The 9,083-nt window shown below is 51.5% G+C and overlaps 1 protein-coding gene across 1 annotated transcript; it reads left to right on the forward strand.

Annotated features, from left to right (window-relative positions):
• Positions 1-706: 706 nt before the first annotated feature.
• On the forward strand, positions 707-5,487 carry LOC128405895 (potassium voltage-gated channel subfamily V member 2-like). Its single transcript, XM_053372921.1, has 2 exons — positions 707-2,077; positions 4,948-5,487. The coding sequence occupies exons 1-2, from the start codon at positions 827-829 to the stop codon at positions 5,476-5,478; spliced, it is 1,782 nt and encodes a 593-aa protein (XP_053228896.1). The 5' UTR covers positions 707-826; the 3' UTR covers positions 5,479-5,487.
• The last annotated feature ends 3,596 nt before the right edge of the window (positions 5,488-9,083 follow it).

Raw genomic sequence — 9,083 nt, forward strand, 5'->3', positions numbered from 1 at the left:
TTTCCAGTAGTGATGTATGGAAGTGAGAGCTGGACCATAAAGAATGCTGATCGCCGAAGAATGGATGCTTTTGAATTATGGCGCTGGAGGAGACTCTTGAGAGTCCCATGGACTGCGAGAAGATCAAACCTCTCCATTCTGAAGGAAATCAGCCCTGAGTGCTCACTGGAAGGACAGATCCTGAAGCTGAGGCTCCAATACTTTGGCCACCTCATGAGAAGAGAAGACTCCCTGGAAAAGACCCTGATGTTGGGAAAGATGGAGGGCACAAGGAGAAGGGGACGACAGAAGACGAGATGGTTGGATAGTGTCTTCAAAGCTACAAACATGAGTCTGACCAAACTGCGGGAGGCAGTGGAAGACAGGAGTGCCTGGCGTGCTCTGGTCCATGGGGTCACGAAGAGTCGGACACGACTAAACGACTAAACAACAACAACAAGGTTGGGGAGCAGGTTTTATGTACTGGAAGTTTTCAAGGACCAAAAGCACTTAAGGGATAGAGTGCCCATCGTGGGAGATGGGAGCGTCCGATAAATGAAAGGAAGACCCGGCTTCCAAAAATAGCCTCTTAACTTGAAAGGTTAACCCCATAAGCTTATTAACGTTTTAAGAAGCTTGGGCAGATATGCCCAGTGTCTCCCTCGCAGAAGCAGCGGGGGGGGGGGGAGAAGGCTCAGGGGGTTAATCCAGACTGTGCACACACAGTAGCTGATAAGGAGGCGTTTGACCCAAGCGCTCGTTGAATGGGAGCAGGACCAGGGAGCCCCAGAACTGGGCTTCTCCTAGCAGCCAGGGGACCGCAGTCTGTAAGCACCACTCAGCAGCGATGAGGAAGCCCATAAACAGGCGGTCCAGCCTTTCGGCCAACTTGAAAATCGGCAACTACAAGAAATGCTGCCTGACTCCCGAGGAGGAGGAAGTCTACATCCCCTTCGCTCAGGAGAGGTTGGTCAAGCAATGGGGGTCGATGCACAACGTAGCAGACAGGGCCCAGGAACACCAGAGCATGCCTCCCCGGAGGAACCGCTACTTCCTGAACCTCAACGTCGGCGGGAAGTGCTTCCAGATCGCGTGCAAAGTGGCCGCCAGGTACCCCGTCACCAGGATCGGCCAGCTGGCCGTCGCCACCGACCCCATGAAGAAGCTGCAGCTCTGTGATGACTACTCAGTCCCGAGGAACGAATACTTCTTCGACCGAGACCCCCTCATCTTCCACTACGTCTTCCACTTCTACCGCAGCGGCGTCATGTGGATCATGCAGGAACTCTGCCCGGCCAACTTTGTGGAGGAAATCGAGTACTGGGGGGTCCACATGAAGTACGCCCAAAGGTGCTGCCGTATCCTCTTTGAGGAGAAGCAGGATGAGATGGCCGAATACCTGAAGGTGCAACGGGAGCTGGAAGCGGAGCTGGAGCCGCTGGAGAGCGAGGTGAACTTTGAGGGCATGTTCCTGGGCACGTTCCGGAAGGCCATCTGGAACCTGGTGGAGAACCCATTCTCCTCCATCCCGGCCAAGATCATCGCCATCATGTCCAGCGTCTGCGTGCTGGTCTCCATCGTGGGCATGACGCTCAGCACGGTGGAGGAGATGCAACACAAGACCAGCAAGAAGTGCATGGAGCGCGTGGAGACCGTCTGCGCCATCTTCTTCACCCTCGAGTACCTGATGAGACTCATCTCCGCCTCCTCTTGCCAGCAGTTCCTGCGGGCGGCCTTCAGCGCCATCGACCTGGTCTCCATCCTCCCTTTCTACATCCAGCTCCTCTTCGAGAACCTGGGCGAAGGAGACACGGAGTACCACGAGGAGTTGCACAAGATGCGCAGCGTCGGGAAGCTGGGGAAGGTCCTCAAGCTTATTAAACTCATGCGCATCTTCCGCATCCTCAAGCTGGCGCGCCACTCCACGGGCCTGCGGGCTTTCGGCTTCACCATCCGCCAGTGCTACCAGCAGGTCTGCTGCCTCCTCCTCTTCATCGCCATGGGGGTCTTCACCTTCTCGGCGCTGATGCACTCCGTGGAGCACGACGTCCCTGGCACCAACTTCACCAGCATCCCCAGCGCCTGGTGGTGGGCAGCGGTGAGTAGAGTGCCTCTGGTTACCTGTTCCACAGGTGGGGGAACCTCCATTCCCACAGAGGAACTTACGGTCTTCAAATAAAAACATCGTGTAGGTCCCAGGCCACAGAGAGGTTAGGCTGGCCTCAACTAGAGCCAGGGCTTTTTCGGCGGTGGCCCCGATCTGGTGGAACGCTCTGTCACAAGAGACTAGGGCCCTGCAGGACCTGACATCTTTCCGCAGGGCCTGCAAGACAGAGGTGTTCCACCAGGCCTTTAGCCAGGGCACAGCCTGACTCCCTCCTTTGGCAATCTTCACAGAACTTTAGCTTAATGGTTGCCATCAATTTGATTTTAATTAATTTTTATAATGAAATGTTTTTAGAATGTTGTACTATTTTATTGTTGTTAGCCGCCCTGAGCTTGGCTTCGGCTGGGGAGGGCGGGATATAAATAAAATTATTATTATTATTATTACTATTATTATTATTATTATTATTATTATTACTACTATTATTATTATTATTTTGGGGGGTTCCGGTTTGGCCGTTTCCCCCAAACTACGCCCCACTGCCAATCACTCAGTGGCGTCAGCCGATGGTCACGGGGTCCAACCCTGCCTGGTGCTGCTTTGACAGTGCGCCCCCTGTGGGGAACGCCCCCTGGTGAAACAGACCCCGCAACAGGAGCAAGCCAGCAATAAATCACACCGAGCATGTTGAAGTTAACTCTTTGTTACCAATAAAGAGTGTCAGCCTAACGAGCACAGCAACTCATCCCCAGTAGATCTTGTCCCCATGAAGCAGTTGCCAAGGCTAAAGGTCCCCGCCTCCCCCCAGCCGTCAGTCTCCTCCTCTCCAGGGTTTTCCCCCCAATCAATCAGAGACTGTGCCTGCGTGCCTGTCTTTGCTCCTCTCACTTCATGCCTCTGCTGGTTCTGGGACACAAAGGAGGAGGGGAGCTTGTCGCAGCAGGTTGACTCATCTCTGCTTCTTGGCCTCCCTCCTCCTCTGCTTCAGCTTCTGCCTCTGATTTTGGACTTAGCTCTGTCACAGACTCTTCCAGCTCACTAAGCCCTGTTGCCCCTTCAGATTCCAAACCTCCTCACAGTCTTAGAATCATAGAATCATAGAGTTGGAAGAGACCACAAGGGCCATCGAGTCCAACCCCCTGCCAAGCAGGAAACACCATCAGAGCACTCCTGACATATGGTTGTCAAGCCTCTGCTTAAAGACCTCCAAAGAAGGAGACTCCACCACACTCCTTGGCAGCAAATTCCACTGTCAAACAGCTCTGACTGTCAGGAAGTTCTTCCTAATGTTTAGGTGGAATCTTCTTTCTTGTAGTTTGGATCCATTGCTCCGTGTCCGCTTCTCTGGAGCAGCAGAAAACAACCTTTCTCCCTCCTCTATGTGACATCCTTTTATATATTTGAACATGGCTGTCATATCACCCCTTAACCTCCTCTTCTCCAGGCTAAACATGCCCAGCTCCCTTAGCCGTTCCTCATAAGGCATCGTTTCCAGGCCTTTGACCATTTTGGTTGCCCTCCTCTGGACACGTTCCAGTTTGTCAGTGTCTTCTCTGACCACTCATTGCTGTCCCACCCCCACTCCCCGGGCTCTGAAACTTCTTCCCTTGCTGGGTCCCAGCTAGTTCCTCCCAGCATTCCTCTGCATCCTACCAGTCCCTGACACCCTAAGCCTGTGGGTCACCTTTGACATGTGTCAATCAGGTGATGGATAAGTAGCCCTTGCCCACCCATCTCAGCTCCCCCTTCTCCTGATTTAATCGTGTGGAATCAGACCATTAGCCCACCCAGCCTTGCCCCGGGCACGAGCAACACACGCTATGCCCCTGCTTCCTGCAGACCACAGCGATCTGCTTGGTGCTTAAGGGATGCTGAGCAAAAAATGTCTAGGGATGCAGGTGGCGCTGTGGTCTAAACCACTGAGCCTGTTGGGCTTGCCAATCAGAAGATCAGCAGTTCGAGTCCGCAAACTGGGTAAGCTCCCATTGCTCTGTCCCAGCTCCTGCCAACCTAGCAGTTCGAAAGCACACCAGTACAAGTAGATAAATAGGTACCACTGCGACGGGAAGGTAAATGGCGTTTCCATGCACTCTGGTTTCTGTCACGGTGTCCCATTGTGCCAGAAGCGGTTTAGTCCTGCTGGCCACATGACCCAGAAAGCTGTCTGCGGACAAACGCCGGCTCCCTCGGCCTGAAAGCGAGATGGGCACCACAACCCCAGGGGTCCTTTACCTTTACCTAGTGGTCTGGCTCTGGTCTGTGTGGGCAGAAAAAGGCTTAGCTCACTGGGTACGTAGGGCACGAGATGGCAGGGAACAAGCCAAGCTGATTAGGGTGCATTGTCTCATAGAATTGCAGGCTTGGAACGGATCCCCAAGGGTAAAGGTAAAGGGACCCCTGACCATTAGGTCCAGTCACGAACGACTCGGGTTGCGGCGCTCATCTCGCTTTACTGGCCGAGGGAGCCGGCGTACAGCTTCCGGGTCATGTGGCCATCATGACTAAGCCGCTTCTGGCGAACCAGAGTAGCGCATGGAAACACCGTTTACCTTCCCGCCGGAGCGGTACCTATTTATCTACTTGCACTTTGACGTGCTTTCGAACTGCTAGGTTGGCAGGAACTGGGACTGAACAACGGGAGCTCCCTCTGTCGCGGGGATTCGAACCACCAACCTTCTGATCGGCAAGTCCTAGGCTCTGTGGTTTAACCCACAGCGCCATCCGCGTCCCCAAGGGTACCAGGAATCCGGGGACTTTCTGGCATGCTCTCGATGAGCCGCAAGGCAGACGTGCATCTTCGCTGCTTGCAAACGAGGCCCAATCCTGTTTCGGTTCTGTGTCATTCTCTTCCTCCTCTCTAGGTCAGCCTCTCTACGGTGGGCTACGGGGACACCGTTCCGGACACATTTCTGGGGCGCATGGTGGCCTTTGGCTGCATCTCCTTTGGGATCATCTTGAACGGGATGCCCATCTCCATCCTCTACAACAAGTTCTCCGACTACTACGCCAAGCTCAAGTCCCACGAGAACGAGACCACCCTGTCCCTCAAGCTCTCGCGAAAGCTCAACCTCAAGGCCAGAGCCTGGAGAAAGTTCAACGAGTGCTGCTGCGCTGAGTACATCATCACCGGCCAGCAAGCCTCGCATCAGGCCCATTCACGCCACGGGTACCATCCTGTCCATCAGGGGCACCCCGTCACCCGCCAGCCGGGGCACCCTCACCCCCAAATGCCCCATTCTCCCGTCCACTGCTCAGACCACCTCGCTCCCCAACCGCAGCCTCACCATGGCCACCCAGAGGCTCTCAACACCCACCTTGCGCCACCGTCAGGGCGGCCCACCCCTCAGCCATCGCCGCGGCTGCCCTCCAGCGCCAGGCGAGGGAGCCAGTAGAAGAAGCAGGCAGAGTTTTGTGGTCTTTTTAGGAGGTTATGCTTTGTTTGCAAATGGCCACATTTATTATTATTAGAGCCAGTGTGGTTAAGAGTGGTAGACTCGTAATCTGGTGAACCAGGTTCGATTCCCCGCTCCTCCACATGCAGCTGCTGGGTGACCTTGGGCCAGTCACACTTCTTTGAAGTCTCTCAGCCCCACTCACCTCACAGAGTGTTTGTTGTGGAGGAGGAAGGGAAGGGAGAATGTTAGCCGCTTTGAGACTCCTTTGGGTAGTGATAAAGCGGGATATCAAATCCAAACTCTTCTTCTTCTTCTTACATATTGAGTTTATATACTGCCCTATACCCAGAGGTCTCAGAACGGTTCACAGAATAGATCACAACATATGCCATCAGAATAAAAACAACAACCCAATAACACAAATAATTCAAAATTATTGGGAAACGATTTATATTGAACTTTTAAAGGTAAAGGGACCCCTGACCATTAGGTCCAGTCGCAGACGACTCTGGGGTTGCAGCACTAATCTCGCTTTATTGGCCGAGGGAGCCGGCGTACAGCTTCCGGGTCATGTGGCCAGCAGGACTGAGCCGCTTCTGGCAAACCAGAGCAGCGCACGGAAACGCCGTTCACCTTCCCGCCAGAGTGGTACCTATTTATCTACTTGCACTTTGACGTGCTTTCAAGCTGCTAGGTTGGCAGGAGCAGGGACCGAGCAACGGGAGCTCACCCTGTCGTGGGGATTCGAACCACCGACCTTCTGATCCTAGGCTCTGTGGTTTAACCCACAGTGCCACTCGTGTCGCCACCGAACTTTTAAAAAACATTAAAAGAAATATTTTGCTAAAAACCCAGAAGCATTATTGCCGGTGTTATTAACAACATAAGTTTCCAACAGAGAAATTTGTTTCTATATGCTACAGCGGCCGGCCGCGTATTATTAGTGCAAAAATGGAAAACAGATAAAGTGCCAGCGAAGGAAGACTGGCATATTAAACAGTTAGAATATGCAGAGTTGGCAGGGGTGCCCTCTAGAAAAAGAAAGCAAAATGATGAAAGATATTAAGAGGACTGGATGCTATTTATAGAATATATGGGAAAGTATTATAAGCAAACAATTTACCTAGCAGGATGGTAAAAATTTTCAGCAGAGTAAGAAATAAATAAAGTATATAAAAGTGGTTGCGATAGATGGGGTGAACTAAGAAAACACGAGGGGAAAATGGGGTTCAAAAGAACCATGAAAGAGAGGACAGGAAGTCAAGGAATGTTTTCTGATTTTTTGTTTGTTAAATCTTTGAAAGGTTTTTCTTTGTTGCATCGTTTTTTGCTTATGCTTTGTTGATGTGGAAGGTTATCAGAAAAGCAAATAAATAAGAAATTTAAAAATAAAAATGTGCAGTGCAGATAGGGGCTTGCTTGCCTATGGCTCTGGCTTTGCCTCTGCAATGGAATACACTCACAGAACCTGAAAATAATTCCTCAAGACTCATAAGCAGGCACCCATATGTCACACGTGATTCCATCACAAACACTGAGGGTAAAGTAAAGGTAAAGGGACCCCTGACCATTAGGTCCAGTCTTGGCCGACTCTGGGGTTGCGGCACTCATCTCACTTTACTGGCCGAGGGAGCCGGCGTACAGCTTCAGGGTCATGTGGCCGGCAGGACTAAGCTGCTTCTGGCAAACCAGAGCAGCGCACGGAAACGCCGTTTACCTTTCCGCCGGAGCGGTACCTATCTATCTACTTGCACTTTGACGTGCTTTCGGACTGCTAGGTTGGCAGGAGCAGGGACCAAGCAATGGCAGCTCACCCTGTCATTGCGGGGATTCGAACCGCCAACCTTCTGATCGGCAAGTCCTAGGCTCTGTGGCTTAACCCACAGCGCCACCCGTGTCCCATATAACACTGAGAGAGCAGGTCCTAATTTTGCATGTTACGTTGCCTGGGTTTAAGCCACTCTCACTTTTTTAGGTCCTTGGGGACTAGAAGCTTGGATATAAAGCTGAGAGAGAGCATCGCAACAACTTAAGATGGATATGTAAATGGGTCTGGAGAAGAGAGGTATCTAGGGTGGGGGTTTTTCACTTTTGTGTGCATGGGGTCTCTGCCAACAGGACTTCGAACGGACACAGGGAGCTTACAGACCGCCACCCAAAAAAAGGCGCCACAGCACATTTTGTGCATGGGTCGTCATCCAAAAAAATCGCCAGCACCCCTTGTTCCGCTGAGAAAGTCAGCCATGGTGGTTGAACCACAGCAAAGTGGCTGGATGATAAAAGGGACTAAGGAGGAATGGTTTTCTGCTGGCAGCCGGACCCAGAGGCCCGTAGTTCGTTGAAAAATGAATTGGCTGAGCTCAGAGCCAGATTTCGGTTTGATGTGGCCCTAAGCTACCAAAGGTAACGGGGCCCTTTATACGTCCAGCTGTCCTTTGTCAACAACAAATTCTCACTTTTTTGTGTGTTGAATATATGCTATATGGTAATTTGTGGACCTAACAAGGTATCGAAAGCCATTTGCACATAAGAAAATATGTATTTTATCAAAGTAATTGTTGAACTGAAATACAATTAAGAAGTATAAAGGTAAAGGGACCCCTGACCATTAGGTCCAGTCGTGACCGACTCTGGGGTTGCGGCTCTCATCTCGCTTTATTGGCCAAGGGAGCCAGCGTGCAGCTTCCAGGTCATGTGGCCAGCATGACTAAGCTGCTTCTGGCGAACCAGAGCAGCGCACGGAAACGCCGTTTACCTTCCCGCCGGAGCGGTACCTATTTATCAACTTGCACTGGTGTGCTTTCAAACTGCTAGGTTGGCAGGAGCAGGGACCGAGCAACGGGAGCTCACCCCGTCATTGCGGGGATTCGAACCGCCGACCTTCTGATCGGCAAGTCCTAGGATCTGTGGTTTAACCCACAGATTGTAGTACACACACAAAAAGCTGGGGACTCAAGTTTGGGAAACCCTGGAGTTAAAATGTAAATGGTGGCATTTCACCCCCTGGGCAATGCTCTCTTGCAGGGGTCGTCCAGCCCTGAGACCCACCTCTGACCCCATTTCACCTAGTCGCTTAATTAGTCCTGGAAATGGCACTTTTCCAGATATGCATAGTGCGACCTTAGAATTGCCTCTAAATGCAAACCAGCAAGGAATTTTGATGCCCTTCTTCATCCCATAGAGCCACTGAAACAGACTAGAAAACCTGTGGAAATTGATTGGTCTCGATAATATCAACATTTTAGAACTTTCGCAGCGGCAAGCTAAAGTCTGCATCGGCTGAAAGAGGGAGCAAGCTGGAGCGAGCATGCTAATCTAGGATTAAATGATTAAATGTCTCGACAGGTCAGGGTTTCTGAGCCGTAGAGCCTGACCACGATGAAGTTGCCAGGATCTTTTAATTCCCAGGTGAAGGAGAAGAATCGGGGGGGGGGGAGTCACATCCTCTGGGTTTAATTCCAGGATATTTTCTCTCTCTCTTAAAATTATTCCTATTTCCTCCCTGCCCTCCCCCCTTCTTTTTAACTGTTTTCTGTTGCTGCTCCTGCTGTAAAGATTTCTTCTAAATTAACCTTGTGTTCTTGTGTAATATAAACGTAAAG

This window comes from Podarcis raffonei, chromosome 18, assembly GCF_027172205.1.
Source record: "Podarcis raffonei isolate rPodRaf1 chromosome 18, rPodRaf1.pri, whole genome shotgun sequence".
NCBI classification, from domain to species: domain Eukaryota; kingdom Metazoa; phylum Chordata; class Lepidosauria; order Squamata; family Lacertidae; genus Podarcis; species Podarcis raffonei.

What these genes read in the sequence shown, in the direction of transcription:
- LOC128405895 (XM_053372921.1), top strand. Translation starts at nt 827, where the DNA reads ATGAGGAAGCCCATAAACAGGCGGTCCAGCCTTTCGGCCAACTTGAAA. An exon ending in GCGCCTGGTGGTGGGCAGCG is followed by an intron (nt 2,078 to 4,947) that starts GTGAGTAGAGTG and finishes CCTCCTCTCTAG; the next exon opens with GTCAGCCTCTCTACGGTGGG.